We start from the raw sequence: 17,998 nt of genomic DNA, 5'->3' as shown, positions 1-17,998 counted from the left end.
AAATTGTTAAAAGTCAAAACAAGATTTAATAGATATATCACTAAATCAACCCTGGTAGGAATAGTGCATTAAGGTAACAACGTTTATCCACTTTTTACAGTGTAACACATAAAAGCATTTCTCTTTAAGATATTACTTGAGCAACGTCATTTAGTTCCCTATACTACAACTAAAGTTTAATATTCCAGCCGTGCGTAATTTTGGAACATCAATTTTTATTGATTTTTTATTTTATTTGTGTACGCCTAAATAAAAGACTCTAAAATAACTAAGAAAATAATTTTCTTTTTAAATCTGGGTGATATTTCCTCTTATTAAATATCATGTTACCCTTCAAAGTCCAGAGCTTATGCTCCATCCATAAATTGCCCCACTTGTCTCAAGCGCGCTACCGTTACCAGTATTTCATTATAGCTGTATACTTACTGGCTGATACACTACTGGGCACAGCTCAGCATGTAATACCATCAGCAGAATGCCTAACAACGCGGTTCCCAGTGCCCACGCGCAGAGGCGCTTCTTGTCCTCCAAAAGGAACTTTCTGTCACGCAGTCTATAAAGATTTCCCCCCTCGATCGGACTGAGTCTCTTCCCCGTGTGAGAGAGCGGTACTCTTATCTCTGTAGTCTCTCCGTTATGGTTGACAAGCCCATCACAGTTTCTGCCATCCACCTTGGTGTCCAAGTGCGCGAGGCGAGCGGTCATCTCCATAGCGCGCTCTTGTCTTCAGTCCACACAGACCTCAGTCGCCTTGTTCTCCATCCTATCCTTCCCCCTCTCCAACCAAAATTTCGGAAGGCATAGCACGTTGGACTCGAGCAGTATTGCGAAGCACAAAGTGAAGTGCGCGCTCCTACCTGCGATATTTCACTCACACTGTACGCGCCTCAACATTTGACTGCAGCCACACGGGTCTGTGGGTAGGCGCTCTGAAACTCTTCACTATGAAGTAGCGCTCTTACGTATGCTGTGGATGGACTACAGCAACTTCATCTTGAAGTAGTGTTGCCTCATATGATGAATGTGACATAAATTAATTCTTTGTTTGTTGCAATTGTAATGCCTGTTACATGCGGAATCTGTTGTTCTTACGTTTGGCAAAGTTTTATATACAGTAGGCTAAGAGTAAGCTACAGTTCAAGATCATGGTATCATGCGACTAAAAGGAAGTTATGGAAATTATGAAGCTCCAAACAAATCACCATACACTGTCAAGTGTTAGAATTACATTTTGAATCTTTGTTCTCTCAGCAAAGCTATAAATAGCCTACATTTATAGCCACTGGGAACCTCTAGTGGGAGACTTGTAGTAGTGCAAGACTAAATGTTTCGTTAACTGCCTAGTGCTCCAATTACACCATGGTACGATGGTAGACGTTTTAAAAATTATTTTAGAGGTATTTGTTTTGGGGTCGCAAACTGTTCCCGCGTGACGCACATTGTCATTTGGTGCTTCTTCTTTTAACAAAATATATTTTTGTTAGGTAAGTTTGTAACGAAGTCATAGCTAATTGTAACGTTTTGTGTTTGTTTGTTCGAGTTTGTTTTTGATCTGTTTTGCTCATGTCTGTGTTTCTATGTTGGTTTTCAGTTTGTTAATAGTTCAGTTCTGTCACTTTCCCAGCCTGTTTGTCACCATGGTCACTGATTATTTTAGTTCTGTTCAAGTGTGTTTAGTTCATTATCCCCCTTGCTGTCTATTAAAGGCCTGTGTTTCTTTCAGTTCTCGGTCAGTTCTGGCTACTTAGTTTTATGTTGGTTGTTCTGTTCCTGATCCTTGTTCCTGTGATTCTGTTTTGTGAAGGATTGAGTTTATTTCTAAATAAAGACTGCTGCACTTAGATCCTGTTTCATCTCTGCTGCAACTGCAACCAACGCTGACACTAATACTTACAGCATTTGTCATGATTGTTAGTGTACCGTCCAATAGCGATTGTAACGGAAAGCGTAAAGTAGCGTAAGACTATGGTTACCAAGTTGCAATAGCCTATTTGTGGTTGAAACATTTTACCTAAATTATATACTTGAGATGTAGAGCCTATATAGTTCCTGTTGGGGGACAAGCCTCAAAATCAAGGTCAGACCCCCATAATTTGCTTGCAGGTAGAAAATTATTATGGAAGTCAATGGGGTCCAACATCTGTTTCTGACATTCTTCAAAATATCTTCTTTTGTGTTCAGAAGAAGAAGAAGGAAATTAAAACAGGTTTGGAACAAACGAGTATAAATGATGGCAGAATTTTACTTTTTGGGTGAACTATACCTTTATCCAACTACTTCCCACAACAGTTGATGCAGTTCCACGCCACGGTAAGCCTGTGATAATTTTTTTTTACAAAAATAAGAAAAAGGTAAACAATTTTTAAAGACTGACAGCTGTTTTAAAGCATTTGAAAATGAGATTCCCTTGTCCAGAAATGAGCAGATAGACCATTTGGAAGATGGAATAAACTGCCACTTCCATTATGAACAAAGGAGGAACAGGAACTCAGAAACTAGACAAGCATGGCCACAAAGTTTGTTGGCCTCTCCTCTTCGTTTACAATCCCACTCCTTCAAACTCAATGAACTGAAGCAGATTCTATTTCTATGCTCAAGTCCTTGCCTGTCTGCCTTTAGGAATGACGTTATGACCTTGGGCCATGTGACGCACTCACCCTATGTGGATCCTTCCGCCAGGGCATCCTGTAGCACAGAACTTACAACAACCATCCCAATAAGTGTTTAGTCCAACTCACTCTAGGAGCCAATGAAGAGTAATACATTTCTAGGACGTTTTCACCATATTTGGCCTGATTTCAGAGGTTAGAAGGTCTTAAAGAGAGGTTACAGAGATCCAACAGTAGGCTTATTTTATAATCAACAATATTATTGATTTAACTGCACTGACACTATTGTTTGAGAACTGAACTGAGATGGCATCACTGTTTTCTGCAGAACTGCTTTATAGATTAAATTAACGAATTTAATTATGATCTTATAACCGTACTGAACCAACACTAAACTGACTTCAGCTGAATAATGACTTTTTTCTTAAAGAGCTGCTGTACAGCCCAAATGCATTGTTGAATCATTTTCCTGTTATCACTGTAAAGCTACTTTGAAACAATTTGTTTTGTATAAAGAACTATATAAATACAGGTGACTTGATTTGACTTTAGACTCCCCTAACTCCAAATTCCATCAAGAGTACTTAGATTTATGGAAAGATTCAACAAAAAGTTTCAAAATATTTGATGTAAATTATAATTCATGACAATATTTATATTTTACCATAAACAAATAAAAATAGACAACTCTTGTTACTGTTTTAGTAATAAAATATATATTTGTAACAGATCAGTTGGACATAGCTTTAAAACAGATCTCATGACTTTTTTGCTCAAACAGAAGCAATAGTTACATTATTTGCATAACAACAAAACATTATATAAAGAATACAGAGAAAGAAATCACAAATAAATATGCATTTGAAGACTGAGCAAAGAAAACAGGCAAAAGTTTGTAAAAGTAGTAAAGGTGTTATAAGTTTAACATACAAAACTGCATACTTGTTTATTATACAAAATAATAAACAAAGCAAAAGTAAAATTCCAGTGTTGAAAGACACTTATATGTTATGATAGTCTCAATTAGTCATAACAGTTTGAAAACTAAATAAACCTACGTAAAAAGGTAGATAATAAAAACAAAATATTTTTAAATAATTTCTTTTGAAATGTATAACAGCACTGGTGAGATGAGGACACTATACACTTTTACATGCAGTTTTACAAAACAGTAGCAGAAGAAAATCAATTATTTACAATCAAAACATCAAAACTGCAGCAAATAAAAGATAATGAAATGTGGAAATATGGCTTAAGGCAATGTATACTAGCCCCTAGTGGTATTGGAATAAATTACAATAAAATTATCATTACCATTTAGCAAAGGTAAAATTGTGCACAGAATCTAGCATACGGTAATTAATTAAATAACATTTATTATTATTATTAATGCAGTCCTCTCTACGTCTTGAGTAGATATGATTATTCTTAGTAAAAGTGAAAAAGGTTCATTCACATTAGTCAGGAACTGTATCTAAACGCAGCAAATTTGAAACCTCATCCACACAGCACAATTTGGCTTCAGTATGAGTTGATTTAAAAAAAAATTTGTATAGAAAAGGGATGCTTGGTGTTTTCAGAGGTATTGCTGACTCTATAAACAACTCAGTCTTGAGCTGAACTGCTGGTAATATTTTGTGAATACTATTAAAGATTTTCTATTACATGAAATACCTCTCAAACATTCAAAGTTCCCAAAACATCTAAACGTTCAAAACAGAAGTGGGTGGAAAAGCTGTGATTTCTATTTCGATGAATACAAATTTTCAAGTATGCAGCAAACAACTTTCGCAGAGTTGAGAAAAAATTCCTCTACCGTTTTTGATCAAGTAATAACAGATTGAGTGTTTTGTGCAAGAGCAGTTTGAATATATTGACTGACCAAAGAAAATCTAAATAACTATGAAATAGGTCAAAAGAGAAAATATACGACTAATATCAATAAAAAGTTAAATAGTTGGCATCATGCTAACGATTTCATTGTGATAAGCTATAAAGTTCCCTGCAGAATGGCAGATACGTTATAAATATACTCTAACATACCCAGGTGTATGTGCTAATGGGTTTCGAGCTCTTTACCCTTTCACTGTCCCCCAGGTTTGCAGGGTAGCGTGAGGCACAATGAACTGAGGAGGGGCTTTGGGTACAACATAGTAAGCGAACAAAGGAGAAGGAGCCGGTGGGCATACGGTCGTGAAGAACATGCCTCTCTTTTTCTTGTACTGAGGCCACATCGGTGCAGGGTTGTAAAAGTACTGCGGGCCAGGGACCTGTTAATGACAGAGAAAACATTTTACAATGTCAGTTTTAAGACTTGTCTTAGGCCTTTTATTCAAAGGTATCGTAGTTTGTGTTCAAAAAGTGCAGAGAAAACAAATCTAGCAAGAAGTGAATATAAAAACAGTTGGTTTCTAAAATAGAGGAAGAGGTGGATGGGTTTTTTGCTCTTGCTAGTAATTCCAACATTTCAGCCTTCCTCACTCAACTCGAGTGTAGTTTGCCGAAGTGAACTTGTAACAATGCATCATGGTATTTACCTGAGCTGTAGGAAACTTGCGTTGCCCTTTTGGCTCCCTTGCTTTAAATCTCGTTGTATAAACTGTGTTCTCCACTGTTCTCTTCTCCACTTTTTTCATTTCGTCCTCTTCTGTATCACTTGAGACTGCTGAGCCGCAGTCAGATGAGGTCGCTGAGTGGTAGTCCGATGTATCCGGATTCACAGAATCCACTTGGCTAAAGGTGTCATCCTTATTCAAGTGCTTTACATCATCCACGACTTTAGCAAACTGAGCCACTGTAAAATATCTGCCGTTCTCCCCAGACCTGTGGGAACATATGAATGTAAATCATTACTTTAATATAACTAGTATTAGGGTGTGTCTGTTCACACTTGATTCGATTAAAACGAACCCTAGTGCGATTGCTCTGTTAGTGCGGTTCATTTGAATAAGTGTGAACGCTGCCATCCGAACCCTGGTGCTCACCAAACATGCGAACCGAGGCTGCCGAAAGATGGGTCTCTCGATCCGCTTCCGAACCAACTCTGGCGCAGTTCGAATGATATATCACGAAAAACAGAACATGATGTCACAAGATGCGACCCTAAAAAGGACCGAATGCTCAAGCATACCTGTTTTTTCTCATCATAGTTGCGATGTTGTCCATCAGTTTGGTACAGGCATCAGAACTGCATCTCTTCGCAGCAGATCGTTTGTGTATGTGACAGAGGGATTCCTGCCGTTATTTTAACTCCTTTTCACATTTTATAAGCTCTTCACGAGTTCTCAGCTGGTCAAAATACCATTATGTAAATGAGGATATTTATCTCAGCACACAGATCGTTTTGGACGCTAAGCGGACCAGGACTAAATGTCCGAACCAAGCGAACCGAACTACAAGTGTGAACACACCCTTCGATCGCACTACACAAAAAATATCATATTCATAAAAAGGCCTATAGAAACAGTTCTTCTTTAATTTATCAAACAAGCATTTCATTAAAATATCATTCAACTTACCGCACACACACCTCCAACGGGTCGATCCACATTGTGATCTCCCGAGGAAAGCCCAACTCCCTTGGCTTTAAGCCGCTCTCCATGCATGCTTGTGATACTGATTCATCCCAGGGAATTCTGTCATTTATTCTGATGCATCTGAGAAATCCAGGAGAGCGTAAAGAAGTTCATATTGTAAATGGTTGCTATGCTTTCAGATATTATGTTATGTATAGTATGAATAATTTCCACTTTGACAACAAATGAAATGATTTCTTCACTTTTTTGACTGAAAGCAGGCATGAGCATGCAAAAGTTTGTGTCCAGTTTGACTTTTTTAAAGAAGATTTCTATTGCAAATAAATGCTTCTTTGAACTTTCTAATAATTAAAGAATCCTGAAAAAAATCCATTGCTGTTTCCAGACTAAATATTAAGCAGCACAGCTGTTTTCAACATTGATAATAATTAGAAATGTTTCTTGAGCATCAAATCAGCATATTACAATTATTTCTGAAGGATCATGTGACACTAAAGACTGGAGTTTTGATGCTGAAAATTAAGCTTTGCCAGCACAGAATAAATTACATTTAAAAATATATTAAAAAAGAAAACATTTATTTTTAAATTGTAAAAATATTTCACAATATTAGTGTTTTTACTGTATATTTGATCCAATAAATGCAGCCTTATTAAGCATAAGAGCATAAAAATATTAAATAAATCTTACCAACCCCAAATTTTGAATTATAATGTATATTGAGATAATGCTGACAAAGCTTTTTTACATCGTATTTATTTCATATTGCCTTGATCGGTGCATTACTACGATAAAAGGAAAGGACACGTTCGGGTCACTTAGTTTTGTCGTGGCCATGACTTTAATGCTTAAACAAACTTGCCATAACAACCTGGCATTATGGAGATTATCAAAAAATAAACTTTTATTTTGAATTAAGAATAACAATGCGACATTAAGACATGGCTAGGGTTACCTGTACGCCTGTCCTTTGCTGGGGTTGTCTGGGTACCAGTGGTCTGAGAACTTTTCAAGCAGAAGCTCTTGTAATTTAGTAGCGAAAAGTTTGGCTTTAATTTGATCCACACCTCCACGCTCCACTGCCAAACCTTTTAGAAAGTTTACCCCAGCACTCACTTCTCTCTTCATTCTCGCCACTGAAAAAAAAAGGAAGAAAAAAAAACATGAAAAGCTGAAATTCCACTTTGGGACTATTATATTCAGAAACCACAAAGTTAGGACATAATAATCTCTGATTGACATCCGTTAGTTAAGTCGAAAAGTTCTAGCATTCTTATTAAGAATATTGTATTCAGTGTAAAAGTGAACTACGCAAAATATAAAGCAAAATGCAGGCCTGAAAAAAGCATGTTCTTTTTGGCTTTTTTAAGGTTCAAATAAAAGCATATTATTTTTCAGTCACTAGCCAAAAAAACATGTCTTGTCAAATAAATAAATTCCCATGTTTAACCACCACCTGAAACATCTACCCGTTTGTATAGGTCAATAGTATAAGCATCTCTGATAGGGAACTTCCCTAAGCAAGGGTTTCTCTTTCCTCTGACACCTGTTGAAACTGTGTCAGCTGTTACTCAGCTACACCACAGTATAAAGACTTTATACTGACAGAATGCCACAGCCATATTTTGCATTAAAGGCAAATAAGATGCAAATAAGGAAATAGAGTTGCTCTTTTTCCAACAGCATATTTCTAAATAAGGTTTACAGTTGTAAATTAAGATAGATAGAAGTGCAAATAAACATGCATCCTTTGGACCCACAATGCAAATTAGTGTTATCGTGCTATCATGTTATTATCCTTTTTTTCCTTAAGACATTATTATGCGGTCATATACTGATGTTCTTTAGCCTAAACTCTCACTAAGAAAAATAAAATGTGTAAAAATTTTAACTGAGTAAATTAAACCATGTATAAGTTTTATTATTCAATTCACAGTTTACTTTGCGAAACATGCTGACCTACTTATGACAATTCATAAGTCTTTGTATTCTGTTTAATTCCAAGAAGAAGAAAAATCGGATTTACATATAATATTTATATATAACATTAATTAAACCAAATTAACAAATATCTGCCACTCTAAACATGCTGACTTAGGTTGTTGGATTATGCAACCTTTAAGGAACACGCTATGAGTCTACTCAGACATTAGTCAGAATGCTGACACAATAATACGTCATTCAAGAGTAAGTCTGCACAAGGGGCTCAGATTAATTCTATTTTCCACCTACACCTCAAACTCTTGGGCTACTTGGAGATCATTTTAGGCATGTGTTCTCAAAAGGCAAAGTTCCAGACAATAGGGGGAGCGGGGCACAAACTAACGCAGGGCTAGTTGTAACACACTTGTTTTAAATAGGCTACTTCCACACATGCTAGCATGACGAAACTTAGTGTATTTACTTTGTTGCCATATCAACACTATAAAGAGAAAAAAAATTCAGAAATCTTTGGAAGATATCACTGAACATTTACTTAACCATAGCAAAAGTAAATTTCATACTTATGTTAAAGCTGCAGTCCGTAGCTTTTCCTCTTTGTCGCCATCTCTGTTTGAAGTCTGCAATTGCAGTCATTCGCGGAATTGTTAATTTTACGTGAGTTGTACATCGGCATGAAACAGCGCGGATGAACACAATGTTGTGAGGAGAGTGCGCGTCGCAGCTGTCGGTCACAGCGCCGGTGTGGATAACGTTACTGGCATTCAGAATCACACATTCTACTTTTTGGAAGTACAGGATGACCAACATAAGAATTTTCACCGGAAAATGTCATCTGAACAAGTAAGTAACATTCACTTTTGTTCAGATCAACTACAGGGAAAATGCATTGATTGCACAGCAGTAAATCGCGCTGATTAAATCTAACGATCGCTTATCATGTCGAACCGTGCAAATTATACTTTGTTCTCAAATTGTTAATGTTAACAACATCAGCTTTGCGTGACTGCTACATTTAATGTGTTTTATGGTTACCTGTAGTTCAGAATTCATATTCTCCATAATAGCTAAACGAGAAAGGCACAACAAAGGAAACTCCATAACTGTGTGAATTAAGCAAACAATTTTGGTACTGTTACACGATTGAACTATTGAAATGTCTTACTTGTCCAGCAGAAAAAAGCGTCTCTTCTTCCGTTTTGAACCCCTTCAAAACACGGAGTTCACGCACCAAACGCCCTGCCTATGTTCCTTGTGTTCACATGAGACGGTTGCTGTCTTTCTCTAGCCACTTTAAATCCGAAGTACGAAGTCTTTTGGGTTTTATAACGGGTGAATCTCCAGTTGACACTGATTATTGTCGTTTGACCCTTTCTGGATCCGCCATAAGTTCAATTATGTAAAGTGCTGCGAGAAAAGGCATCTCTACTCTCCCCAACGTCAACATCCTCACGCGCAGTATAGCTAGCCGAAACTCCTTCTTTATGTGTATGGATGTGACGTAATGACACAAAGACATGCTCGAATTTCCCGCGGAAACCCACCAGTACCACTGGAAATAAAATCATTATTACAAGCTAACCGTTTTGAATCGAGCTACGGCAAGCAGATAGTTTTGAACACTGGCTGAATATGTTTTTTTTAAAATAATTATTTTGGATTATTTTTGACTTGAAAAAAGTTACGGACAGCAGCTTTAATTTTTTATCTCTATTTTTGTTTTTTATTTTAAATTAGACAAATCTGATATTATTTTAATCTCCAATATGTTATTTTACAGTTGACATGGTTCTTTAATGCTTCGCTAACTGGCAGAAGACACTAGCAGGGTTTAAATCCCAGTTGAGCAGGTGGGGCATGTTGTAACACTGCGTTACAATGTGCCCCTATTAGAACTATGCTATTATTTTCTATACTTTTATGAATTCTATTGAGAAAACATGAGAAAAGGGTGAATAAAGACTGATAGTCAATGTTCAGACATTATTAATTATTATTATGTTTTTAACTATGTTATGTATAGCTGTGTTTTCTGATGTGTTCGTTGTCAAACTCAAAAAACTATTTTATTTTTAATTATTAAAAAATACCATTATTTTATATGAAAAAAGTTAATTATATTTTATTGAGAAAATATTTTAGTTTGTCTTGTATATTTTTTTGAGTAGATCAGATAGAATTTTAAGCTGTCATATGGTCATGTTACAATGTGCCCCTCACATGTTACAATGGGCTACCCCACCTATGGGCCTTGTTGTCACATTTCACGTCCATTCTTTCGGCGTTGTATTATATCAAGAAAAAAGTATACACTGTATTAATAAAACCACATAATTGTACTAGACAAGTGTGAAATGAATGTGGAAAAAATAAATAGCTACTCTGAACCCTAAGTAGATTTAGACAAACTGAGAAAGTCAAAAAGCGTTCGGCTCCATCCATCCATTTTCCAAACCGCTTGTCCTATGTAGTGACGCGGGGTGTTGTTTACAATAATCAAATTCTACTCTATTATTACAGTCTATTAAAACCGATATGTCTATTAAAAAGTAAGGTATGAGCCCATTACTGTATAAAGGACTAAAAAACGGAGCGCATCAAATAACTTATCTTCAGTCACGTGCTACACTTGCACCACATGCAATACTAAAGATGTTCAAGCAAGCGGCTGGGAAAGTGCATCATCGGAAATTCCCAACGAAAAACCCCCAAATCGTGTGTGTATTTTATATATATATATATATATATATATATACGGTATATATATATATATATATATATATATATATATATATATATATATATATATATATATATATATATATATATATATATATATTTAGGTTATAGTGTAATAATAGTGATAGTGTTTATCATTTCCAGATTTTTTTAAAAATATTAATATAATGATAATAATGGTGCTAACCAATAGCAGCAACAAGCCTACGATCAAGATAATCAGAGTTTAACATTTTACATAGCCTACATCACATTTATGTTTTGGCAATTTTACAACTTGATCCATTTTTCAACTCAATATCTTAAGAACAAATACGAAAGAAAATAAATAAGAAAGAAAAACTTCAACAATTATTTTAATAATAAATTATTCTTAAGGCAATTCCTTACCGATATAAGATTAATCCAAAATGACTCGATGTTTCGTTCTTTTTAGTTCTACTTCCTCAAAACTGTTATATGTCCAAATAGGCTAACTTGAGTAAGCACGTTGCTTCCTTGTTGTAGTCGGTTATTGTAGTACACCAGTGTTCCACGTTTCTTCATTCGTGTTGGGGTCGGTCGACCAACAAACACGTCATTTTACCGTCAGTGATTAGCATATGACTCACTTCCTTGTCCATACAGTACAGCTTTACACACTTTTTTACTACAAGCATAGCAGTCATGACTCATGTCTGTTATTATGGCGCTGATTCACCTCAAACCCAAATATGGTCATTGCTAGTGTGCTAGGAAGTAAGATTAAGGTTTATGATGATTTTTAATCCGTATTCATCAATGCTATTGTAGATGTAGCCAACATTTTTATTTTGTTCTTGGTGTTTAATAAAAAATAAATGAAAAAAGGCTTTTATGATGATTTTAGGTAGACATTGTAAAATATTATCTATTAAGCTTATAGGGTTTTTTTTCTGTTGTGTGTGTTGAGTACATCTGTTGCCTAATAGTTTAGATTAGTTTAATAATATATCTTTTTTTAATCACTAAACCTGATTTTTGAAGCGTGTTAAATTATGATTTGTACAAGAATTGTAAGAAAGGCTTAAAAGAGTATGTATACCAAACACAAAAACAAAATAAACATATGGCTACACCAATCATCAAAACAAGAAAAATATACAGTTAATAAATAAAAAACATTTTTAGAAGTTATAATGCGATTAATAAATTATGATGAAATTAGCCTATAAATAATCAAGTTCATAAAAAGAAAGTGAGGTGTGTAAGTAGAGTCTCTTCATTAATATAGTATTATATATACCTAACCATTATATAGTGCCATTGAACCAGCACAATATGAAAAACAAGATCGGTTTGGAATAGAATTGCATGACTTCAGGACTGATCAACTGTTGATGGAACTTCTTGAACTTCTCCTGATGTGCAGCAGATGGCAGAATTGATCCCTTCTTTTTTCTCTCACTTCTGCTGCTTTCTCTTCTATTGCCCTCTGGGTAAGGATATGATGTTAGAGCGGGTTCATCAGGCTACATGTTAGATCAACTTGCTCAAACAGCCTATAGAAAACAGCATGAGATAAATGGTATCATTGATATCATACACAGTCAGATACAGAATGTCCCAGATGCTAAATGATATGCAATATCTAGAACTATAAGAAAGGGAGGTGGACAACAATTTAAAAAGAGAAAGAGGATCAGATGGTCATAACCAATATTCAATACAATTTTTATACTGGCAGTGCAGTCATGAGTATAATCAACCTGCCTCCATGCAGTAACTGGAATTCAAGAACAAAATGGGAAAACAGTGTGATTTCTCCTCATTTTCTCCTTCTTCCATTGTCTTTTCCTGCATACATTCTTGGCTCCAGATTCCTTGTCAGTGGGTGATTCCGGTCCTCAGCTGGTGGACTGATTGGATTTTTCCTGGATGCATTTGAACAAGCAATTAATTTGGTCAAAGAGCCATGGGTGATTTGGCATCCCACTTGAATTAAAAGTGTGATGCATTCCTTTGACCTGGCACCTCGATCAGCCCTTGAGAGGTTGGTGTTATGTGAATCATAAGGAAGGAAACCATACTTGGTTCATTTGCATATGATTCATATTTTTTCCCAATATGAACTACGTCTTGAATGTGACATTTTAGCCATTCCATTGATGATTTCCCCAAACACTGTGTCTCTTATCAAAATATTTTGTTTGTTTGTGCACCCCAACTAGCCCAGCAACAGTGGCTCAACCAATGGCGTGAGTTTGGGGCGGGGCAATCTGTTTGACTGACCAATTGCAGAAGCGGGGAGTCTTCTGTCATATTTTTTTTTTGTGCCATTTTAGGAAATAATTATTTATTTTGGTAAGAATTTGTGCCAGTTTGACTAAAATGCCAAGTTACACACTTTTTTGTTTTAGTCCCGTGTTTTCCCAGAGGCCCAAAAGTACTTGGCTTATTATCTATGGAGTTACTTTTGTGTCTTTTTTATGCAATCAAACATACTGCATTGCAAAACTAATTATATTGCAATTAAAAAAAAAAAGATTGCAAATGTTTTGAGATGCAGCCTAATTTGCAAGCAAAACTTTTCAACTCGCAAGCAAAGATATTAGACCTGCAAAAAAAAAAAAAAAATGACACCAGAACAGAGAGCAAAATGTATGGGTACATTGAAAAGCACAGGAACTGCATAAACGAAAGAGAATTTATTTGAAATGCAAAGAGTTTTGTTATCAATTACTTTATTTTTGTCATTAAAAACAGTCTTAAGAAGACTTATTATTTGCAATCTTTTCTTTTTTTAATTACAATATAATACATTTTTGCTCTCAAACACAGTATATTTGATTGCATAAAAAAGACACAAATTGATACAAAGTTATTGTATCAATTTCTAAAGTACTCCATAATTCCACAACAATAACAGAGGTTGAAAAGTAGCTTGATGGTTATTTCTTTCACTTATTGCTACCAAGGCAAAATGGATCATATTACTCATATTAGAAACCACAGGTGCTTAAAGGAAATTATCAAGGCTATTCTTTGTTGCCCAGCTTGAGCTTTGCAGCAATAAATGACTTCTACACTGGCACATAATATCTGAAGGTAGTGTATAAAAATATAAAAACTAAATAAATATTAAACAAATATTAAAATAAAGATTTGTATTGTAAATTGCTAAATAAATTGATTTGTTTTGCAATATAATTAGAGCTGGATGTACTGTATATTTTAATAATAATAATATTTAAAAATGTATCATTTTCATAATTTATTTGATTATGTGTATTTTTATATCTTGAAAATAACCACTTCAGAATCCATTTTGTATCATTGAAGTCCAAACACAAACGTTGTCTGCTAGTTGCTTCACCTTTAAAAATGTATCGATTTCCCGGGCTCCCAGCAAGCTTAATGCAATCGATAGCGATGGCCTTTCAAGATCGGCATCAGTATAAGCATACCATCCTCTCATGCACAGTTACCTCTACACAGCCACACACACACACACACACACACACACACACTCCCTCTGTATCCCCCTCACACCCCCAGGTAATGATTGTCCTTGGGTAAAAGAACAGTTTGTCTGCATTAGGAGTGAAGTGTTCCTAATGGGATTGTTCTCCCACTCTGGTAATGATGTTATGTATGAAGGGCCAGTTTACTTTCTATAATGAAGGTGAAAGAGATTGCAGCACAATTCTCTTTGACCTCTGTTGTCTACCCTGTCTTTTCTCCCCCTCCCTTCCATCCCAGTGATCCCACCTCTCACCAATTCTGAAGCAGATCGATAGTTGTTTAGGTTTGCAGTGTGCTCAAAGATCTGCCTCGTTGGTTGTGTGGAGATAATGTGTGGTGTGATCTGTCCTTGTTACTCTGTGTGAGGGCAATCAAAAGAGGTGAGACTGTGATTTTGATTACTTTTGAATGGTTGCTCAATGTCATCAACAGTGCAAAGCTCTGTTGGTCTTTACATACGTACTGTATAATACTACTACATGTGCTGAAATGCAAGTATTTTGTGAAATTGCAAGTAATAATTGTTATTTTGGCAAGTCCAACGAGTTCCAGTTGTGATAGGGGTTGTGACATTTCAGCAAAAGTTCAAATAACAGAACAGCATAATCAGTTAATTGTGCCGAACCGCAAGAACCTCTATAGAAAACCAAAATAATTGAGAGAAGACCACCCACAAAGCGAGGTGCTTCATTCACCAACTGACATGACAGCCATTGATCACCATGCATTTCATTGTATGGAAAAGAGGAGATTTCTCTCAAAATGATTGTGAGTCTTGTTCAATTTACTTAATTAAAATTAGATACCGAAACCATTATTGAATGTTAATTTGTGTGCAGTCCACTTATATTTGTAGCTAAAATGGAATCTGCAAAAACTGGAAAGGGGATTTGTAGTCCCAGCATGCGTTGCAAGGTGTTTTGAATAAGTAATACTAATTAGGCCTACTCTAGTATGAATGTTGTTTTAGTATGAATGTAATCCGGATGAACTGCATCCGCCATGTTGTCATTATCATCATCATCATGTGACCTACCAGCGTCAGGTGCGTTCATTGCCATTTGTATTTATAATCCTCTATTATGGCCTCATGGATAGTAAACTGTCGATCGTATTTACACCACAGAATCTCGCTGGAAGTCATCCGGGTACTTTTTGCCCACTCTTTTATGAGTGATGTGAATTCAGACATACTTCTTTCGTCACGCGATTTCGGATGCAGCCTATCTTTCCCGCTCATCGGAGGTGGAGCTAGACGCGAGGAAAGGAAACGGATTCACGAGAAATGAGAAGAACCCATTTGACATCGTCATCTAAGTAAGTGTAAGAGATTCAAGTGAGTTATTTTGACATGATGTAATGGTTTACTTTGTTTTTAACTACACATGGGTTGGCATTAGGCAATTAGCCACGCCTCCTTCAAAACACATGAACGCGCACAGAGTCTAGCATACGTTTTTTTTTTTACCACATGTGTCAAAGGAGCATATAACATTACAATAATAACGAACGTAAAAAAAACTTACAGAGTTTTTACTTGTACCACCTAAATGCTGCATATTCATTTCGGCGTTGATATAGTGTTAAATAGAAATGCAAAAATCCGAGTCTGAGGATGTGAATAGCTCCAGCTAGAATGTCACGTGTACGGTTATGACACGGTGTGAATGCAGCATAAGCTAGTTGTTTTGGTTCAGGAGGAATATTAAGGCGGCTGCTGTTTGTGTCGCTCAGTGACTGTCTGTCTACAACTCTGTACAGCCTAATGCCTGTTACAGACTGTACGATTTCGGCAATCCTAAGATCATTACAAATCAAACTGCACTTTGGCAATTGTGGTTCTCTTACGAGAGGTTCTCTCGTATTGCGTAAGCTAGCTTACGCTGCGGGAAAGATTCATCTTTGCTGAGATATTGAAGCCAAAAAATTATTTCATAATTTTGTATCCATACACAACGCAGTTCCTCTGCGGCAGACCTAGAGCGGGCTAGCTAGCAGCTCATTGGTTCGCTCAGAGAGAACTGCTTAAGCCTATGGGAGAGCGGGGCTGAACCCGCTTCCAATGAGAGGCGCCCGCGCGCTCATTGCGTCATGACCCGCCAGAATGGGCGTGGCCATGGTGTATATAAGGCGCTCTCCCAGGCTTATATGTTGATTCATTTCATCTTCAGCAAGCTGCACGCTTCTGCTGTTCCTGAGAAAAGCCATCGCCGTCGAAGAAGGCATCCTCTAGCGAGCTCAAGGACCCTGAAGAAGCCGGCCGTCTTCGCCACCTTCAGCCGCCCAGCAAGCTAGGCCATCCGACGATTGTATCCTTTCTCTATTTCTAAAAGAGCCGAGCGTCTTTTTAAAGATGTCTCGTTTTTCCTGCGGCTCTTGCCGCGCTCGTCTCGAGGACGGAGACCGCCATGTCATCTGCGCTCTCTGCTTGGGACTCGAGCATGCAGAACTCGCCCTCGCTGATGGAGGATGCGACCTCTGTGAAAGCCTGCCGTTATCGTCCCTGCGGGCACGACTTCTGGCAGTGAAAACCGCTCCCGCGCCGCCTATTCTCTCGCCGCGTAAAAAGAAACGCCTGAAGGCTTGGTCAAAATCCCTTGCCTCTTCAAATAAATATATAATCATATATCATTTTGAATGGTTATATACTTCCTTTATAAAAATCAATAATCAAATATATTCATTATCACATAATAATTTTTATATTCTTGTGCTTGTGAAATTATATTTTCTTAAATGCATGGATGCAAGTAACCAGTTTCTTTTAGGTGCATTCCAATCTTACTTTGAGATTGCACGTAGTACACGCAGGACCCGAAGGCCACGTAACCCACAAGGCCGTTTGTCTCTTTCTCTGGGATCAGTAGGAAGGTTAGAGGGTCCTAAAGGCAGCGTGGGCACATATGATTCTTCGCTGGACATATGGTCAAGCTATATTGAGCGTTACTATCAAACTTGAATTGTTGTATTAAAATGTATTCTTTCCAGTATATTTCCTTCCTTGGGAGTAAATGCCAGTGATCTGTTTTTCTCCCAAACGAGTGAATGTTTTAGCAGTATGTTTTGGTATACTTAACTGATAATAAGGAGCTCAGACTCTCTTCAGCCTTGATGGGAGCTGTTATTTGCTAGTGTCTGTTATTTGTGTGTGTGTGCGTATGACATTCTATGTAGGTTCTGGACGGTCGGACCAGACACCCCGGCGCCCTTCTCTAACCTGCGAGGCCACCACAGGCCTAAATCCAATGAGTGGACGACAACTATCTTTACTAATGGCGATAGGCACCCCTATCTCCTCACATGTGTTAAATTGTTTAGGCTTTAATGTTTCTTAGCCAATGAGAATCATTCAACCTGTAAGCAATGACGTAGCTTAGACCTTGGAAATGGTATAACTGCTGTGATCTTTGTAACTGTAAGCGGGGCGGCCTACGAACTCCTGTGGGAGTCTTGAAGCTGACTTCTGCTGATGAAAATGCAAACTATCTTCAGTAAAACTTTTCTTTAATTTTTTATAAGTCTGACTCCGGGTCTTCATTCTTCATATCTGGTTCTGGGTCTTTGACTGTACACCCCTTACAGTTATGGTGGAGGATGCGCAGGCAATTATTCTCGGTGACACCCCTGGCAAATCAACAAACAAGGTAGTAAGCTTTTGTTAATTGTTAGGGCTGTCTGACTGGAAGAGAT

The 17,998-nt window shown here is 36.9% G+C and overlaps 2 protein-coding genes across 5 annotated transcripts in view; both read right to left on the bottom strand.

Moving 5' to 3' along the window:
• Positions 1 to 953, bottom strand: part of kcnn4 (potassium intermediate/small conductance calcium-activated channel, subfamily N, member 4) — a 56,666-nt gene extending 55,713 nt beyond the window's left edge. For 2 of the 4 annotated variants that reach the window (XR_008809062.1, XM_056267743.1), the window contains exon 1: positions 427 to 950. Coding sequence is in view for 3 of the 4 variants with exons in the window: in XM_056267743.1 (XP_056123718.1) it covers positions 427 to 711 (285 nt within the window). In the remaining variant the exon portion in view is untranslated. Of the gene's footprint in view, positions 1 to 426 lie in introns of all 4 variants that reach the window. The other 2 variants (XM_056267745.1, XM_056267744.1) reach the window with 2 other exon arrangements.
• Positions 954 to 4,578: 3,625 nt separating this feature from the next.
• The window catches only part of si:dkey-79d12.5 (maternal B9.15 protein), a 161,322-nt gene continuing 147,902 nt past the window's right edge, over positions 4,579 to 17,998 (bottom strand). The window contains exons 2-6 of the mRNA XM_056267603.1: positions 11,216 to 11,302; positions 7,101 to 7,281; positions 6,128 to 6,265; positions 5,147 to 5,432; positions 4,579 to 4,879 (exon numbers count right to left, since the gene is read on the bottom strand). Of these exons, the coding sequence (XP_056123578.1) occupies positions 4,685 to 4,879; positions 5,147 to 5,432; positions 6,128 to 6,265; positions 7,101 to 7,273 (792 nt within the window). The 5' untranslated portion in view covers positions 7,274 to 7,281; positions 11,216 to 11,302 and the 3' untranslated portion in view covers positions 4,579 to 4,684. The remainder of the gene's footprint in view (positions 4,880 to 5,146; positions 5,433 to 6,127; positions 6,266 to 7,100; positions 7,282 to 11,215; positions 11,303 to 17,998) is intronic.

This window comes from Rhinichthys klamathensis, unplaced genomic scaffold (genome assembly GCF_029890125.1).
Source record: "Rhinichthys klamathensis goyatoka isolate OS25496 unplaced genomic scaffold, OSU_Roscu_1.1 h1tg000262l_1, whole genome shotgun sequence".
Lineage (NCBI taxonomy): Eukaryota > Metazoa > Chordata > Actinopteri > Cypriniformes > Leuciscidae > Rhinichthys > Rhinichthys klamathensis.
Note: the sequence above shows the minus strand (reverse complement) of the source record. Positions and strands in the feature narration are given on the sequence as shown.